Here is a 19,699-nt window from a genome sequence, read left to right as displayed (position 1 = left end):
TTCTTATTGTTATTTTTCTGACGTTGTGTCTGACTCTAGTCTGTTGTCCGTTTAGATATGGCCCTCCTACAAGAACCAAATACCGAGTGAGAGTGGAAAATCTGTCGTCACGTGTCAGCTGGCAGGTATATAAATTTAAGCGAGGTCGGATCCCTGATCATAGTGAGTCTAATATAATAATATTCCACGCTTTGAAAAGACCAATTTAATATTTGGCTTGGTTCAATTTTTTTCAGAAACAGATTACTTTTCAGCAGGGGCGGATTTTGGATTTTCAAAAAACTTTCGAGGGTTTTTTCAACCTTTCTTTTTAGGTTGACCAATTTGATTTTCCGAGCTCTCCCAACGTAGTAAAAAGACCCTGGTTTGGTCAAATTTTCTGCGCCCAGGCAAAATTTTAAAAAACAGGCCGCCAAAAAAAATGTTCTTCGGCACTTTTTGGAAATTTTGGCAGGGGGTCGAATCCCTGAGGGGGGGGGGGCTAAATCCGCCCCTGCTTTTCAGGCTTTTTCGCTATTTTAAAAATTTCTGTGTACACTAAATTTAGATTTAGGTCCATCTTTTGACGAACAGTTCAATTCAAATTTTACTATGATTGTTATTAGCAGATGTTTCGGAGGGTTTTAAAGCTCAAAATGAGGCTGACTGAACTTAAGTTATGAATTAGCTGGGTTGGTATTTTCGATGATTAAATAGTTATATATCTTCAGTCCTCGGTGCGAAGTCACTTCATTCTCCTCGAGCAGATGAGATGAGATGATATAGATGATAGAGTTCTTCTACGTACAAGGCATCGATCATCATCTCATCCTGTTGCTTTGCCCCCGCGGAGCGTAGCGACAACAGGCCGCAGCGCTCCCGCGAACATAACCTCTTAATTTGATGTCCACTACATACTCAAAATCAATCCAATCATTTCGATTCAATTCAACCGGTTCAGTTTGGTTTCTTCGACTTTTTACACGGAAGATGTTTCTCACTCTCGAATTTGTACTGTGAGCTGATGATGATGTTCGTGAGGTGATGTGATGTAAAATGACGTAAAGAGTTGAACAAGGACATTAGTCATGACGTCATGAGGCTGTAGTGATAGTGATCGGCAGGGGCAAACTCACGTTCAGTCACATGTAGACGTTCAAATCGCTAGATGTTCTTTCAAACGATGTTCTCGGTCGGATTTATGATGGGTAGAAGCGATATTGAAACACTTTTTTTTATCAAAAAAGGAAGTAGCGCTAACATGAATGGGGTTTTTAATAGTTAAATTCGACCTTTTAGGTTTTAGGGTTTAATATTTTGGAAAGTATTTCACGCTGGGTTATTTATTGAATACCAAACCAAACTTTTGTTATAAAACAGTTATCGCAAAAAAGATTGTAATTTTTTTTTTCTGTTTAAAAGTCATTGTAAAGCTTCGTTTACGATGACTGGTCGTGTTTTGATAGTTCATGTATCTAAAGGGCTTCTACGATATTAGGTTACCTTCCGAAGCGGTTATAGATGATTATGAATTATGCCAGTTTTGTACGTAATAGTAAAACGTGATATGATTAAGTTGAACTGTCATTTGATTTCAGGACCTGAAAGACTATTGTCGCAAGGGAGGAAACGTGACCTTCGCCGAGTGCCACAAGGGCGAGGACCGCACCGGGTAAGAATACTGAGATTCTAAGTATTACATAATCCCCATTAAGTGTCATTAAAAGAAGTTATTTATCGTTTATTGCTGCTTGTGAGTGCAAATGCTTGTTATCAATCCGGACATCCTTTAAACAATTTTTTCTAGGGAAAACTAGACTTTTCATCCTCTAAACATCTTTTCTTCTATCTTTGGGTCGTTTCATCAGGTTGCTCATTTGTGGCATTTTCAATTTAGAGAACCGTTGTTATATCATACCCGTTGTTATTACGCCCTATTTCACTTGTGGCGAATTTTGATTAGGGTAAATTAATTACCAGTTCGAGCAGTTACCAGTTCGAGATAAATTTTGAGTCTCACTAATTTCGTTTTTTTTTTTGGCTGAAAATATCGGCCTATCTCTATCAGCTTTGTTGCTTCGTACTTGGTGTTTTAAAAGAAGTAATGATGTTTTTGCATGCGAGAGCGTATGGACAGGTAGGGGGATTTAGAAGGTTTTACAGTTTTCCAAAATTGTTGTACCACTGACAACTCCGATTTTGTTTTGGTTCAACGAGTGTCTACGAAAGATGCATCGCTTCATTAGTTTGATACGTCATTCACACTAGAATGCTTTTACTTTGAAAACATGCTGTGGCTGAAAAACGTGATCTATTTCTTGACAGTCTAATGTTCATCCTAGCATATAAAAACAAAGATTTCTAGCTTTACACGAAGCAATCATTGTCGTTTGTGGTACTTGTGTGAAAATGGAGTCTCGACTTAGTAATATAGAACAAAATTTCAAATTTGCTGGCTTTCTTCGGATAATTTATGTTCGAGCTAGAAATGAGTTAGCGATTGAAAAATGTTTCCATAGGTTTGGGTTTTTACCTAGATTTTTTTAAGTCCTTATAGAGAAAAGTCTCATCATACATTTTTCACTCATGGAAACTGTATAATAAGCATTTGTTTCTTCATTGACACTATTAATGGAATTGTTTGAAACACATTTTGCTTAAACCATCGAAAATGGGGAGGAATTTGTATTCGTTTCTTTTTTGGTTTGGTTTTTGGTTTTCACGCAACATCAGTTAACACGAATAAGTATCGGACTATACATTTAAAAAATTTCCAAAAATTCTGCAATTTCGAGAAAAACAGGTTGAAAATTTTTGATTTTAAATCTAACTTGCAGCCCTTCTCCAATAATCAATCGAATCTCAAAAAAAATAGTTGTCTAAGCAATGAAAATTCGAAAAATTTCAAGTTCAGTCACATCGTAAATCGGATTGAAAAAATTTCAAATTTCAAGCTGCTTAAGCTACAAAAGTCAGAAGTTTTTCAAATTATTTCATAGACTGAATCAGTGTGGGAAATTTGTAAGCTTTTTAAATCAAGCTAGTCCAGCATTTTTTTAGCTCGAATCGCCTAGGAAAATTTAGTTTTTCTAAGCATCGTGGTTGCTGTTTTTAGTTGTTTCATTTCAGACTGAAATGAATCTGTAATCGCAAAAATTTAGACTAAACGTGGACAGGTACTGTCTAGCTTTGAAGTTGAATTGAACTTATCTTGCTTATGCGTCTAGCTTTTTGACTTCTAGAAACTTCCAGACTTAAGAATGATTGAAAGTTCTGGCCTAATACCTCCTGAGCATTTTGATCCAAGACTTCTTAAACGTTGTGCTCCATAGAAAAGTTGAAACGTTGCGCTCTTAGCGCATTAGGACTTTTTATCTTGAGCTTTTTTGAAGGCTCTAAGTTTATGAGAAGTCAAAGAATTTTCTAGATCTATACAATATTCTTAAGTTTGGAATATTCCAGGTGTTTTTCTAAATAAAGAACTCATTGGGCAAGATGACTCGATTGAACTGTAAGCTTAGACAGTACATGCCCATTTCTGTTCCAAACTTTTGCGGTTACAGATTATTTTCAGTCTGAAACTAATCCACTAGGAACAGCTCCCTCTATGCTTAAAAAACTAATTGTTTGGGAACGGATTGAGTTGAATTGAAGTTGAATTTCTGGTTTGAATTTCTAAGCTTGAATTTCTGGTTTAAAAAAACATTTTTAGCGAAACAATTGGTCCAAATTTTTTGAATCGATTCAGTTATGAAACATTTTGTTACTTTGAGGCTTGAAAAGCTCGCTTACATCGAATTTTTTGCCTGCTGATTTGCTTCAGGAAAAAAGTTAAATATCAAATTTTCGTAGCTTGAATAGCTTGCTTAACAAAAACTGCTTTTTGCTAACCAATTCGCTCTATGAAATAACTTAAAATTTCCAAAGTTTTTTCGCTTGGCCATCTTTAATTTTTTGCAAAAGGGCTCGATCAGATAACAATTTGGAGTAATTTGAATTTATCTCTCGAAAAGCTCGCTGTATAAAACTGAGTTTGCAACACGTTTCGGTCTTAAAAACAACATGAATTTGTTCACCGCTGGATGGCTTCAATAAGAAAAACTTCAACTTTTCGCAAACGATTCGGTCTTAGAAACCCTTGATCTATTTCAAAGTTTTTTTTCAGCTGGAGTAGCCTGCTTGGAAAATTTAACGTTTCGCAACCGATTCGCTTCAAGGAGTTACATGAAATTTTTCAACGTTTCGTAGCTGGAATAGCTTGCTTAGAAAAACCTAAACGTTTCGTCATCCGATTGGCTTTATGAAATTACTTGAAACATTTTGATGTTTCCTAGCTTGATCATTGAAAGCTGTAAATTCGGTTTGGATTGTTTTTTTTCACTGACAGATATTGTGAGTTCTTGCTTTTCTTTAAACTGGTGGCTTGAGCTTGTTTGATAAAAGATTTTGTTTCGGCAAGGTGCTCGCCGTCTTTTAACACTTCTTGAAGTAAGAGTGAACTAATTGTTTCGTCTGTTGTACTTTTCTGTGGTAGATAAGTAGCTTTTTGAGTGAATCAGTTCCTTTTTACGTCTTCTGCGCAGGAAAATTTGACTGCTTGACCTGCCAGCCTCAGATAAAAAGCTGCTTATTGTTCCGACTATTTGAAAAATGTGGAGAAACTTTGTATTCGAGTGTGTTTTCTTTTTTCTTTTTGTTCTCCTCGCAAGACGAATGGATCGACTGATATATCATATTAAAGCCCTTTCAGTTGTGATTCGAACGACTCAAAAAATTTGCCAAAATGTAGACCCAGTATTGAGAAATTCAGGTTTTAATTTTTTGGATTTTCGAGCGAATAATGCTAGCGAGCAGGCTTTAAATAGCTTATTTTTGCTAAATATAGGTCTTAAAAAATTAGTTTTACTCAAATAAAGTTTTTGTTTGAGTTTTTAAGCGCCGATTTTGAATTAAAATTTCCAAATTTCTTCAAAAAAAAATTTGAAAAGAAAGTATTTTTTTTTGATTTTTTTCTTTTCTTAGTCATTTTTTTTAGAAAAGTGTTGTTCGATTTGCTTTTTAGTCTTCTTGTCGAATATTCCTAAGTTCCAGTTTCTCGTTTAGATTTTTTTTGTCACACCACGCAGAAAAAATGACACTTATTTGAAAAAATTAGAGTATCGTTGGAACATTCTGTGCTACTTGCATAGTAACCGTCTATCCTTGTTTTTTTGCCATTACTTGAATTATACAGGTGCATTATTAAACGATGTTGTCTTAATCATTTTTCACTTAGCGCTCACAATTAGTGGTGCAACATTCGATCGAAAGTTGAATTCGAATGTTCGTCAGCAACATTCGAGCATTAGTCGAACGTTCGAACAATCGATAGTTCAGCGGTTTTTTGAGAAAACAAATGAAACCCAATATTTTATTCCAAATTCCATGCAGAATGGTTTGCATGTTTACACGATCTCCAATAACTGTTGCCCTTTTTTTGATGACAACGTTTCCAGCAGTGCTAAAACACCATCAGAAGGGGTACTCGAGAATGGTATACAGAAAATTTGCCTCGCCAAAGTGATTTATATATACTTTGTGTAAACTACTCAATAAAATGCAGGTCAAATCGGACCGAATGTTTGCCAGAGCCTTCGAAGGCTTATTGTCGAACGAACGTGCGGACATTCGGTTGGACCACTACTCACAAGCAAAAATTAAATAGAGAGTTTGAACTTGCCTGCGCGTTCTGTTGAAAGAATTATTTTTCCCTTATTCGTTTGTGTAACAAATTGTTTCAATTTGAAACCGCCGTTGTTATTTCATGATAATAGTTGTTGGGTTTATCTGGGGTCACTTTCGGCCTCTATCGTCTAATGGCGGCATTAATTCGTGCAATTATTTGATGCGGCTTTGTGTCAATTTTTTTTGAATAACGTCCCGGAGGAACAAGAAGAGGATCATTTAAATCTCAATTGTCTCCCGTTTGGAAAAAAAATGTCCACCCAGATATCTCATGGATTCGGTGGTTGATGTATTTTAGACAAAAAAAAACCTGTTTACTCGGCCGAAAACAGAACTTTTGCTATCTGAGCAATTAGGTTCCTGAAATTTCTCTGATTAACTCATGCGTAACCTTATTAAATAGTACAGTGGTGATTTAAATTATCCGGACAAAACGAACAAAACTTGAATTTTCAAACGCGTTTTTCTCAATTTGGGTTAAGATTAGAGAAAAAGTGTAGAGAAGAACAGTTGTTTAGAATTTCATCAGAATTAATATCTCCGAAATTCTCAACCAAAATTTTACCCCAGAAATGGGTCATTTTGGTTTTTTTAAATAACCAAAAATTACGCTGAAACTACTTGTTAATTGATGAGAAATATATATCACAAGACGCTTCTGACACATACCAACAAAGTTCTAGAAGGGTTAAATCTCCAAAAACGTGAGTAAATTGTTTAAAAATTGTTTTTAAGCAAAGATTTTGGGTTTTATGTAGTAAAAATCACATTTCTTGACTATCAAGCAAAAATATTTTCTCTTATACAGGTTTTTGGAGATTCAACTGTTCTAGAATTTTGTTGGGCTGTGTAAGAGGCTTCTTGTGATATATATTTCTCATCAATTAACAAAGTAGTGTCAGCGTAATTTTTGATTAAAAAGTTTTTTTAAAAAGCCAAAATGACCTATTTTTGGGGTAAAATTTTGGTTGAGAATTTCGGAGAAAAAATTGCACCATAATAATTCTGACGAAATTCTAAGCAACTTTTGTTCAGTACACGTTTTGTCTAATCTCAGCCCAATTTGAGAAAAACGCGTTTGAAAATTCAAGTTTTGTTCGTTTTTTCCGGATAATTTAAATCAGCATTGTATTGAGCCTTATTTGATGAGACAAGACCAGTTAATTTGAATAAGAAGAAGAAGAAGAAGAAGAATTAATTTCACTCAACAATCAGATACACTATTACATTAAACAAAAAGTATATTTTTTATCACATAATAAATGAATCAACAGTTTACCCAAGATTGTTAAGTGAGGATACGCAAAGGGTTTTCTTCAAACCCACTAGGAGCGTACCCCATAGATTACACAAAAGAAAAGCACATCAATGAGTCATGAATAAGTGATAAATATAATATTTATGAAACCAATTAGCAAAAAGAAAAAATTCTAAGTTTTTTAGAAGTTAATTAACGCCTCATCCACCTCGTGAAAAAAAGCCCTTAAATTCTCTAGAAATTTGGGCAGAGGAGTAACGCCCTCTTTTTGACCATTTTTCACAATTTCTTGAAATATGACTATGTCCTTTAGGTGCAAAGCATATTAGTCATTTTCAATAACAAGCGACCAAGTGAGCAAAGAGCAAAGCGACCAAAGTGAGGTTTACAATTTGATAGACAGTAATAACTTAGGCTATTTTTGACCATGGTTAACTACCGTTCCGAAGCTAAACTTCAAGAAAGTCTTGGAGTTTGTGAAATTGTAGATTTTGTGACTAAATAGCCATTGTCTTTTTGGTCGTCTAATCTACTACATTTTTATCTGTAATAGGTTTGAAAAAAAAACGTCTTGTTTTTATTCTTTCATCGCAAGTGAGGCGAAGCTTTTTATTGACCTCTCAGTGGGGCGAATTTACTTTTTATTGACTTCTCATGTGAGTTCTCTTGATTGATACTTTCGGCTAATCCTTTGGCTGCTGTAGCTCAAATTTTTTGCATATGTTGAAATTCACGTGTCATTCCACGTAAGCATAGAGATTTTTTAAGATTTCGGTTAATGCAGTTATATTCCCAAATAGTTTTTAGGCATTAGCACCGATGTTTCGATGTTTTTATAAAATGGAAACAACTACTAAAGATATGAAGAAGTTTCAAAAATATATCTGAAAACGATTTAGAATCGTGGAGTTTGAGACACGCGACGACATGATTAAAGCCATTAAAAAGTTGGATGGCACTGAGATCAATGGTCGCAAGATCACAATGACCGAAGAGGGAGGTGGAGGAAAATCCAGGTCTAGATCCAGATCCAGGACCAGATCGCCAAGGTCCCGCTCCAGATCAAGGTAAGCCTCCGATTAAGATGCGATTTATTTGTAGATCAATGATTTTTCACTCCATAAAGTACTCTCTATGCTTGAAAAAATAGAGAAAAAGGAGCAAAATTTAATCAAGCGATTTTACTTTTTCCGAACTTCGGTTTCCCATTTACTTCAGCTGTTAAAAAATTATTATTTTTGGCTCTCGCATTACTTTTAACAAATTTATTGGTGGTTTCGAAAAATATCTAACCAATTGGGAAAAATTTTAGAAGCCGTGGTTCGCGATCCAAGTCCAGATCCAGGTCTCGAAGTCGCACTCCGGCGAGGGATAAGAGCCGCGACAAAGATCGCGAGGGAGGAAGTGCAAGACGCAGTCGATCCAAGACCAGGAGCCGATCTTCCTCTAGATCCAAATCACGATGAGAGAAATGGAGAGATTTGGACTTAGGGACACCACTTAAAGACGCAAATCGGAGACGAAGCAACTTTTTTGTTTAGTTGACTATGTTTTTCTTTGATCTCTCCACTTTTCGAGCGCAATTGTTTGCTGAGTTTTTGATTGTCTGGAAACCCATATTGGCGTTGTTTTAATGCACTGGTTTTTTCAGCTTTTGATAAATAGTCGTAGTCAGTCGGCCAACGAGAAGTGGACTGAAGATTTTCTCATTTTATTGATGTTGTGTTTTCTAATTTTCAAACTGGAATGTAAGAATAAATTTCACTTTTGGACTCTTAACCTAAAAACTGTTATTTGATATGATGTCATTGTGAAATTTACCGTATTCTTTCTGTTTCTTTTTTCCAAATACAAATCATATATACCTAAATTGAAGCGCAAGCTGAAGTTGTTACAGTTACTCTTATGATTTGGCATATTTTTAGCGATGAGAGATGGAGACATTCAGTGAATGCAGTTGTTAGAATGTATCGAAAGTATAACTATGGAGGAGATAGATAGATAAATTCGCCTTATCAAAAAAATTGTCGTGTAATGTAGATTCCGTTTTTTAGGTATCTGATGGATAGTTTATGATGACGTTATGCATCTTTGAAGAGATTTATTAGAATGAGTGTTTCAATAACCACGAACAAGGCAATGTTCCGTAACTTGTGTTCCTTTTGCAATCGCAGTCTTCTATCGTCCCAGACACGACCCTTCAGTACACAATATTCCAAAACGCAGACTACATGGAATCAAAAAAATGTGAGATCTCTAGTATCTGTACCTGCTAACAAACCACAATTGATCAGAATTAATAAGCAATCGTCCCTTGGTTCGGAGGCTTTCCAGAGTCAATTATCAATTGACCACAAGAGTAGTCATGAAGAACAAACGAGAAGTACAACATTGGACAACGGATTGCGGTTAGTTACGTAGTTGTGAGCTGTATGTATATTAGCATTGTTTATTAGGCTTGTTATGAAGTTTACGTAGAATATTTGAAAGGATGGTGGCTGTGTAATTTTCAATCGCGTGTTTCTTAAATTGAGTTAAGTTTAGACCAAAAGTGAAGAGAACAAAAGTTGCTTAGAATTTCAGAAGTATGGCTCATTTCGGCTTTTTTTAGTGAATCAATAATTACGCTGAAATTACCGAGTAAATTGACGAGAAAGTTATATAAAAAGCCTTTACACAGTCCAACAAAGTTATAGGTGAGTAAATTCTCCAAAAGTTTGCGCAAAACGTTTAAAATTTGTTTTTAAGCAAAGATCTCGATGTTAATATTGTAAAACTGATCTGTTTTTGGCTAGCAACCAAAAAAATTTCTCTTATGCAGATTTTTGAGATTTTACTCGTCAATATCTTTGTTGGGCTGTGTAATAGGCTTCATTTGGTATAACTTTCTCATCAATTAACTCGGTAGTTACAGCGTACTTTTTGATTGACTAAAAAAGACAACTACATTTTTTTGCGGTAAAATTTTGGTTGTGATTTTCGAAAAATCAATTGCACCATACTAATTTTTCTGAAATTCTAGGCATTTTTTGTCCTTTTCACATTTTGTCTAATCTTAAGCCAATTTGGAAAAATTTTAGAATCACCATTGTGTTGAATGAAAATTTTGAATGCGCTATGATCCCAACGTTTCTATCGAGCACAACGTTTGAGAAAGCAGAAAGCTTAGATCAGAAAGTTCAAGAATCATTCAAAGCAACCATCAAGCTCAATATTTAAAAGAAGTTCAGGCAAGATTTTTCTAGAATTTTCAATCATGCTAAAGTCTGGAATACTCCAGTTTTTTTCGAGAAAAAATACTCCGAAACTCTTTTAATTTCAATTTCAAGGCTAGACTGTACCTGCCCACTTTTGTCCATAATTTTGCGTTTACAGATTCATTTCAGTCTAAAGATAATCAACCAAAAACAGCAATCTCCCATGCTGAGAAAAATTAACTCTAAGCTAACCGATTCGCGCTGTGGAATAGCTTGAAAAGTTTTCATAGCTGGAATAGCTGGCTTAGAAAAACTAATACTTTCCGCGAACCAATTCAATCTATGAAATAACTTGAAATTTTTCAAAGTTTCATATGTTTCCGCCATCCTTCCTTACGAGCGCGCACAGCGCGCGATTTCAGGTCTCATTTATCTAGCCACCCCTGGTTTTTAACGTTATGCGTTTATCCCGGAAAATAACTATCTCGCAGAGTTACCGCTATTTTTTCCTCGGGTTTTCATCCAGGAAGAATCGGAGAATAAGAGAATAGATTTTTTTTGAATATTTCTAATGTTCTTTAAATACCTTCATAGTCTAGCGTATTTATTTTGGTCCAACACACCGGATGACCAGGTTCAAATCCCGATAGGAGCCTAAAAGTTTTCACATTTTCAATTTTCTCAGCTCGCTCAAATTTTAACTGTAAAACGTTTCAAAAATAGTTATTTTCCTCTGATCACAAAGGTCCTTGATCCAGTGTATATGTCGCAGACCCCTAAATTGAGTGAACAGTTTCGAACTTCCATCCCAGAAAAAATTTTACTTTTTTTTAAATTAAAAATTATCATGTTTCGCTGAATTTGAATTGAAGTTTTCATATCTTCTTAACTATGAAACCTAAAGACATGCGGTTTTTAAAAGTATCTTTTATTTTGTGTTTTTTCGAGAAAAAAAATTAATTTCAAGAATGCTCATATGATGTCAACAAATTCACTTTTTTCAACTCTTGTCCATTTCATCAGTTTAATGACTGTCTGTCAAAACAGCTTCACTTTCTCATCGTTTCTTGAGTGCCATTAAGTGAGTCTATACCAGCAACTATTAATGAAACTGAGCTCCAAGAGAGTTCAGAATTTTTTCTTACTTCATACTTCAAAGTCTTTCAAAAGATTGAATGCACTCAAATATATCGAGCTGTTTCGCATCCCAGCAGGGGTTTGAGCGGAACAGCTCTGCTGTCAACTTTCATGTTGAATTTTACCTTCAATTGATCAGGTCGTTTGGTAGTTAAAAGTTTGCTCTTGCTGAAACGATTGTTAGCATATTTAGTACTGTGGGTGACTGGTCAGCAGTGCGTCAGGGTTCTACTCCAGGCGCAAATATTAAAAAATAGTTTGAAAAAAAAAGTTATGAGGAGGTGAAGCAAAGCGTGCAAATAGCTAGGAGCCAAGAACCCTGATTGCCCCTCGCGCCGTGACTCATAATGTATTAGCGTAACTGTCCCAACGACAACTGTAGCATATTTATTTAAAACTGCGTAGCCTTTTCGGCTGTTGAATTGGTCATTGTATGCTAGCTTATCAGCCATCAAACCTTCATATATATTTATGGTCTGGAGCAGTTTTTTTGTACACCTTTTACAAGATACGACAAGCTATACGAAAAACCGAAAACGATATAAGATTTTACGATTCTACTATGACTTTTTACAATTGTGCCAACTCGCCCTCGTAAATATAAAGGGCGGCTCATGAGAGTGCTTTTTAGTGCAATCTGAAAGCTTAGGGCATAAAATTATTGAGCAACAGACGACAATAACAATGTTCTCGGTGAAAAATGAATACCCACAGGTTTTTCAATGTTGTAACCAAATTTAGGTAAGCATAAGTTTTAAAGCTTTAACCGAGTTCAGTTGGTGTGTTTTTAAAGCTATTCGACAGAGATGGGATTTGAACCCACGCACGGATATCGTATTGGACTAGAAGTTCAACGCCTGAACCACTCGGCCACCCTGTCTGACCAGTTGGCAACTATTGGCAATCGAATCGAACGAATTAAAATTTGAGATTTGAGATGTTGTTTCGCTTCATCTCGTTTTGTTGCTCAAAACAATGAGACGTATCAAATCAAACCATTGTTCGATCAACAATAGACTTAGAGTCTGTGCATCTAAACTGGAAGGACGAAGTAAACACTCTTAGTCATAAAACGGTGCTAGTGCATCTTTGAACAGAGAGAACATAGTTGAGGTTTCAAACTTTCGACGTCGTTTTTGAATCAGCACTACCTGAGAAAAGCTTCCTGGCAGTTATTTTCATCAGTTTTAACATGGTCATTTAGTGTGATATTGCCTAATGTCAATTACCAACTGCATTAAATTGGTATACATATACGGACAAACTTTCGTTTCGTTTAGAGTGGTGACGGAGGATCTGGGTGGTCTGTCTGCGTGCATTGGACTGTGGATAGATGCTGGGTCCAGATATGAGACCAGTAGGAACAACGGAGTCGCACACTTCCTCGAACATCTCATCTTCAAGGGCACCCAGAAGAGGTCTCAGTATGACCTTGAAATTGAGGTGCGCGTTTTCGCTTATCTATACCATGAGTGGAGAGGTACCATAAGCCAATGCGCTTACGCCATGGTTTCAATTTGAACGAACTCTTTTGAAGGTTTTCTTTTCTTGATTCTATTTTGAAGGAATATCTTGATTTATTATTTGCCAGGCATTTTGCTTTACCAAATGATAAAGTTCAAAAATCAACAGTGTGTCGATAGGACTCTACTGCCCACTATTGAGATACCTTTACGAAAGCCATTACTGGCTGATTAAAACTACAAGGCGCATACGAAGCCTCTGTGTAATAAATTTGAGAGAGGATGCAAGTCAAAAAACGCGATATGTTGGTCCAAACCTTCCAAAAATGCTCAAAAACAGTATTTTCTTTCGAAAAAGTACGTGGGCCGCATAAATGTATATCCGTACATTCTAGGTGGAAAATATGGGTATTCAACTGAATGCATATACGTCGAGGGAACAGACAGTGTACTTCGGAAAGTGCCAGTCGAAAGACTCGGAGAAGCTGCTCGAGATCCTCTCAGACATCCTCACCAACTCAGTCCTCGACAAGGGAAGCATCAACAGGGAACGCGATGTGAGTCTTATTGCCACGTTTACCTGTGTGGGAGTGTACTGTACTTGATTGAGTGATTGACGTTTTTTTTTCGTGGTTCGAGTTTAAATCCCCTGACCCCCTAACCGAATTTTTTTTAGTTCTGATTGGGGGAAATTTTAAACTAAATGTATCTTGGTGCTTATAATAATAAGCAACAAGATGAATAATATCAATGAAACAAGTCGCTCTATGCTCGCAAGGTCCCATTTTGCTAGTGCTCCATGAAATTCGTTTTTGGCCAATACTAAAATGTCTCAGTAAGATCCAACATTATTTAGTAATACTCGGATAACTCTGTTACAGGTTATTCTTAGGGAAATGCAAGAAGTCGAGAGTAATCTACAAGAAGTCGTTTTTGATCATGTGCACGAATACGCTTTTCGGGACTCACCACTGGGCTACACGATTCTTGGTCCCGCGGACAACATTCGATCAATCAACCAGAGTATGCTAATTGACTACATTACCACTCATTACATAGCGTCTAGAATAGTTTTAGTGGCCGCTGGTGCAGTTGATCACGACGAAGTCGTTCAATGGGCAGACAAGTTTCTCGGCCGAATTCCAAAAGAGTCTCCTCTGAGCTGGACGCTGCAGCCGTACAAGTAAGAACTGCTTTGTGAAAGTTTTTGTTTCCTACATTAACATAAAGCTCTGTCACTATATGCAGTTTCTTTGAAATACAGCGAGGCAAGATGGCGCTTGATACTAAGTAGGTTGAGAAGTATCGATCTACCAGAAACCATTTTGCGCTTCAAGCGAGAGAAAAAATATCACGAGTTCTTTCTGTGTTTCAGTTGCTTAAAAAACTCGCTTTGACAAATTTGTTGTTTCAAAAAGTATTATCTTAGATTGTAGATTGACTAATCCAACCCTTCGGTTCATGAGTTTGATACAACATTTAATTAATTTTAATTTTTCTAGCTACCAGAGCGCAACATTCGGCAAAGAAGTTCCCGGCCTTGACATTGCCAATGTGGTGTTCACAGTGGAAGGAGTGGCATGGGCAAATCCAGATATAATCCCCCTTATGATAGGCAACATGCTCATAGGGGCATGGGATCGGGGGTCATCGAACCAGTCTGCGAATTTCTTGTCTCCGGAGAATAAACTAGCAGCAGCTTGTCTGAACGAAGGACTTTGCTACTCGTATCAGTCGTTCAACACTTGTTACATGGATACAGGTTATTTTTAATTGGCCTCTTTTAACATCTTTTAACATTTTCAAAAAGCACATGCCAGAGCGCAATTCTCAGAAATTGCTATTACTCATTAGTCGAAATTCGCATGTGCACTGCAATTGCAAGGTACTCCAACCTCTCTTATTTAGCACTTATTTCGTTGACCTCGATGTGTTAAAGAAAATTGCAAAATTATGCAATACTCTGATGATACCAGTATTTTAAGTGTAAAAGGAAGGGATTTTCACGCAAATAGATTGATATTTTTCAGGTCGTAAAATTTGTTCTTGTTCAATTTTTATTTTAGTGGTTTAAATTTTTCTTTTTAGGGTCAGTTTGATTTATTTAGGTTTTTAGATTTAGAAAATTTTAAAATCCTAAAATCCTAGCGGAATAAAAAAAAAACAATGATCCAGTTTTCTCAAAAATATATCAGTCATATCTATTTTTATCAAAAATATCTCAGTCATAATTTTTTCTTGAAATTCGAAGTGCTTCAAGGGCATATCTTTTTTCTTTGAAGTTCGAAAGTTAAGATAAAAAAACTCAATAATTTTTTTGTTTCCTTGCGTTCATTAACAGTTTTTCAAGTGCCTGTGGATTATGTTCTCGGTAGTCAAGTGTTTTATGAATTCTGTATCGGTATCATGAATATCGGTTATCGTCATAGAAACTTCTTCTCTTTTTAATCTACCAAGCTATTCGGAGTTTTCAAAGTAGAAGAAACCCAGTAAAGCCTCTCGCTACTGGGCGTGAAAAGTTTGTTTTTGTTCCGACCATTGAAAAAGGGGATGAGTTGTTTCCGGGTGTGTTTACCTTTGCGATAAGCTAGTGATTGCAATCGGGTACTAGAATTTTTTCACTCAAATAGTTTTGGTCACCGAATTGTTAAATGGTAATCACTATTTTTTATAACCATTGATTTGTACGCATCGTTAATTAGTTGCTTGGTTACTGAGTTTGCCTTGTGTTAACTTGAAGAGTTTCTGATTCGAAATTTTTTGGTAGATTTCTGCCGCTGAGGTTGTTCGGCTTTAAATCTGTCTACTTAATTTCCTAATGTTTTTACTCTATAAGTTATGTTGGGTTTGTAACGATTGATCTCTAACAAGACATTTTTCAAAAATCTAAATCACCCTCCTAAACCTTCCGTTTTAACATTAGAAAAATTAAACGTGAACATATGCTTAAGACGACAAAATCATGTGGTTCTAATCCAGCCGGAACCTGTTTTTTTTCCTTCAATACCAATCTCCAAATCTTTTGAGCAACCAATTCCAATCTACAAAAAGCCTAAATTTTCTCCAACTGAACTGTTACGGAGTATCAAGGAAAGCACTTAAAATTGCTGCACTAATGTGTGAATTTCGAATTCATATCGCTGTTGTTCAAGAGACAAAACTGACTGAATAAACCGCCTATCCTCGCTAGGTCCAAATGTTACTTTTATCAAAAAGGACCGCCCCCGAGAGGGAGGTGGACTTCTTACTGCCACACAGAACTGACTTATCCACGAAGAGTTGCAAACAGTGGAAAACGGGACTTCAGAGGCGCAGTGTTTTAAAATAATGGCCAGCAACCAAAGCTTCCGCTTCACTGATTTAAACATTCCCCCGCGCAGTAGCTGCCAAAAAGATTATAAGGCTTCCATTACGCAGCTGCTCGTGAAAAACAATGCAATTGTCAAGGGAGATGCAAATGTTCAATCCCCTCTCTGGTACTCAAACATAGCGGAGGACAACAGAGGCGCCTCTTTAGGTTCAAAAATTACTGAATCAAACTCACCACTTTAAACGACCATACTGAAAATCTTTTACCATTCAGCAACTCAAGCTCATCGTCCCCAGACTTATCCTTAGCATCATCGTCCCTTTTACTCTCTATAAATTGGAAACCACTTCCAGTGCCATATTCCGGCAGGGCGGCATCGTTGTTATGCACCTGTTCCAACAGCCGAAACTAAATAACTAGCACAAGAGCGCTATAAAATCAGAAAAGAGAGCCCCTCAAACCCTATTTTAAAAAATTTAAACCAAGATTTGATGAAAAAACGGCAAAAGAAAAAGAAGAGAAGAAATTGCGTCGTCCAGTAAGTTCTGCAAAGTGGTTCGCACTTTAGTAGCAGTATCAGTAGTATGATGGCTTCTGTGGTTGTCCCACATGAGGTTCAGGCCCCGTCAAAGTACACGTTTAAATGAAATCAAATCCGTTGCTGGATATCATCGAATCTCTTTTTATGGCAAAAAATCAGAAGCTAAACAAATATCAAACAATTTTAACACTCAGTACGCGAAACTCAGAAGCCATAAATCTAACAAACAGCAGAGAAAAACCAAAAGAAAATACTGAAACAAACGCTTAGCGTTTCCTTAACGTTTCTCCCATGTGAAACAGAAGAGGCAATCAAAGCAGCTAAACCGTCAAAAGCGTTGGGAGCAGACGGGCTTTGCATGGTATACCTGAAATATATGGCACCAACTGCTATCATTTTTTAAACACATACTTTTAACTTGTCCTTTTTTATAACAAAATACCGCAACTATGGAAGAACTCAAAAGTAGTCCCCTTACCAAAACAGCCAATTTCGGTAAATTATCGAACTCTTACCGCGCAGTCTCGGTTTTAAGCCGAGAAATTTTAATCTATCCTACTCTTACAAAGAATCTCCCTAAAGCTGACTATCAACACGGCTTTCGTTCACTACACTCCACCACTACGGCACTATCAACTCTTAAATTTTTTTATAAGCAATATTTTTTTTATCAAAATACCAGCTGAAATAACCGTGCCCAAGGCATTTGGCCTGGTCTGCCATCGCACTTTGCTGGAATTTATTTATGGCACCACTGTATCAGATAGTTCAACTAAATGGCTTGCGAATGATCTGAGCGGCAAGCAAGCCAAAACGCAATTTAGGGGCGCTTTGTTTTCTTCAAGGATGGTACGTACAGGCGTCACCCAAAGTTCTGTTCTCTCGCCCACTCTTTTAAAGTTTACGTGCATGAGGCACCCAACTACCGTCAAGAAGTCGCACGTCAGTCAAATGTCAATGATTTTCACCCCTTCGTCTAATCACACGACTTAAAACATGCCTCTGACACTGTAAGTAATTATCTTAACACACTGCACGGATTTTTTTTAACAAGCAGATCGCTCGAATTTGCTTCTAAAGAGGGAGCTTTATTTCTTTTTACGTCGCTTAATGAAGAGTTTAACTCTGACACTCAGGTTAAAATGTGCGAAAAAAAATTGCCGGTCGTAAAGCACCTCAAATTTCTTGGTGTCTTTTTTGACCCCTTCACTAAATTTTGCTGAACATTGCAAACGCACAACAATTGGAGCCATGCGCAGGATATTGGTCCTGAAGGCGCTGTCTTGTTCAAATTCGGGGTCAGTCGAAAGAGACTTTAAATATTACCTACAAAACTTTAATCAGACCAGTCCTGTACTACGCCTGTCCAGCTTGGTCTCACGACGCGAGTGATTCATCCATATGTAAAATGCAAATAGTGCAAAATGCAGCTCTGCGGATAGTGACTGGGTGTACTAAGATGAGCCCCATTGACCACCTACATTCAAAGTGCCAACTACTAATGTCAGAAATCACCACAAACTTTATCTCACAATTCGTCCTCAGGACCTACTTGCCAATAAGCGCCCTCCATTTCTACCATACTCATCCCCAACCGCCCCGCCAGCAACGGGTGAACATCTTAAACTCTTATAAATAGGAATTTGTACAAATTTTACTAGAAGCAAACGAGTGTAACTCTTTCTGATTGCAACCAACTCAAAGCGTTCAAAATCATCAATTTTAAAACACTTGTAAATAACATACTTACAAACCGAGTGTAGAAAGCCATAGACGAAGCCCCCCACCAATAGTTTTCCCCTTAAAACCCCGAGAAGTTAAAAATCGAACAGACCCTCCCGCGCTCGACTAGGCGCACCTTCGCCCAAATAAGATCAGGATACAGCCCCTACTTAAATACTTATATGAAAAGGATAGACCCAAATGTCCCTCCAAACTGTCCCTTCTGCCCTGCTCCTCACCTTACTCTACACTTATTAAACTTGACCACAATAGACTTGTGGCTTCGGCCGATGGAGGTCGCAACGTTCCTCGAACTCAGCGAGAGCATGCCGGACACGCCCCAAACTACGTGCAAAAACAACATTAACAACATCCTGATTTCCTAATATATTGGCTTAAGTTAGGTTCGCTAAGCTCAGGTAAGAATTTATGCTTTTAGCTATTTCGTTCGAACGAAATAACAGCTTTGCTTTTTGTAGGTTTGTGGGGTGTGCACTTTGTGAGCGGCGAAAAGAGCGTGAACAGGATGATAGAGGCAGTGTGTGCGGAGTGGGCAAGAGTGGCATTCCAGAGTTCGGATGAAGAAATCGAGAGGGCCAAGAGGTCATTAAAGACCAACCTCATGCTTCAGATGGACGGTGAGTCATTCATTGATCATCGGAAGTACATTTTGGAAGTAATCATCTTTTGAAGAGCTTTGGAGATACAATGCAATAACTGGCCCTGAAAACTTGAACATGTTGATTAACAATATTATATGTGCCTATGCTTGTACTACTAGGCGAATCTGATTGTATCTGAATACCTATTTACTATTTTTTCAGAATGAGATAGACATTTTTAACTGTTTGAATTCAGTTCATTGCAAGGTTTTGATCTTTTAATAGAAGCTTTTTTTATTGCTCTTAATTCATGTCGAAGTCAATTTGACTGATTTTGTTTCAGGGTACCAACCCATCTGCGAGGAAGTGGGTCGCCAGATCCTCTGCTACGGTCGCCGTATTCCCCTCGAGGAGATGAACAAGAGAATTGACCTTTTGACCCCGAAGCAAGTGCGTGACGTCATCGCCCATTATGCACTGGACGCAAAAAATATTAAACCTGTTGTAGTTGGAGTTGGACCTGTCGCAGATATGATGACAGCGAATGATGCAAAACAGATGATTCAAACTAAATGCTAAAACAATAATTCACTGTAAAACTTATGTATTCAAAGATGATTGTTAAAGTGAAGTGAAGTTGAAAACTAACATTTCTCAAATTGACGTAAAATATCACCGGTAACAAATGGTCTTCTCCCTGAAAGACAATTTGTAACGATGTATTGGTTTTTTATACTTCCCTGCGTTGACGTTTCAATCTTTGATG

General features: G+C 37.0%; 1 protein-coding gene and 1 long non-coding RNA gene across 2 annotated transcripts; both read left to right on the top strand.

Moving 5' to 3' along the window:
• Positions 1–133: 133 nt before the first annotated feature.
• Positions 134–7,899, top strand: LOC134845488 (uncharacterized). Its single transcript, XR_010162749.1, has 3 exons — positions 134–1,187; positions 1,578–1,651; positions 7,861–7,899. It is a non-coding gene; the product is annotated as an uncharacterized LOC134845488 (long non-coding RNA).
• A 1,114-nt stretch (positions 7,900–9,013) lies between these two features.
• Positions 9,014–19,592, top strand: LOC134845486 (mitochondrial-processing peptidase subunit beta-like). The gene is made up of 7 exons (XM_063862383.1): positions 9,014–9,369; positions 12,576–12,738; positions 13,154–13,315; positions 13,640–13,941; positions 14,261–14,520; positions 18,811–18,969; positions 19,277–19,592. Exons 1-7 carry the CDS (start codon positions 9,071–9,073, stop codon positions 19,510–19,512), a joined length of 1,581 nt encoding a protein of 526 aa, XP_063718453.1. The 5' UTR covers positions 9,014–9,070; the 3' UTR covers positions 19,513–19,592.
• Positions 19,593–19,699: the final 107 nt, after the last annotated feature.

This window comes from Symsagittifera roscoffensis, chromosome 5 (genome assembly GCF_963678635.1).
Source record: "Symsagittifera roscoffensis chromosome 5, txSymRosc1.1, whole genome shotgun sequence".
NCBI lineage: Eukaryota > Metazoa > Xenacoelomorpha > Acoela > Convolutidae > Symsagittifera > Symsagittifera roscoffensis.
The sequence above is the reverse complement of the archived record's forward strand: the minus strand, read 5'-3'. Positions and strand labels throughout refer to the sequence as shown.

Coding starts and splice junctions, on each gene's coding strand:
- LOC134845486 (XM_063862383.1), top strand. CDS start 9,071: ATGAGTGTTTCAATAACCACGAACAAGGCAATGTTCCGTAACTTGTGT. Junction 9,370..12,575: donor ACATTGGACAACGGATTGCG/GTTAGTTACGTA, acceptor CGTTTCGTTTAG/AGTGGTGACGGAGGATCTGG. Junction 13,316..13,639: donor GCATCAACAGGGAACGCGAT/GTGAGTCTTATT, acceptor ACTCTGTTACAG/GTTATTCTTAGGGAAATGCA.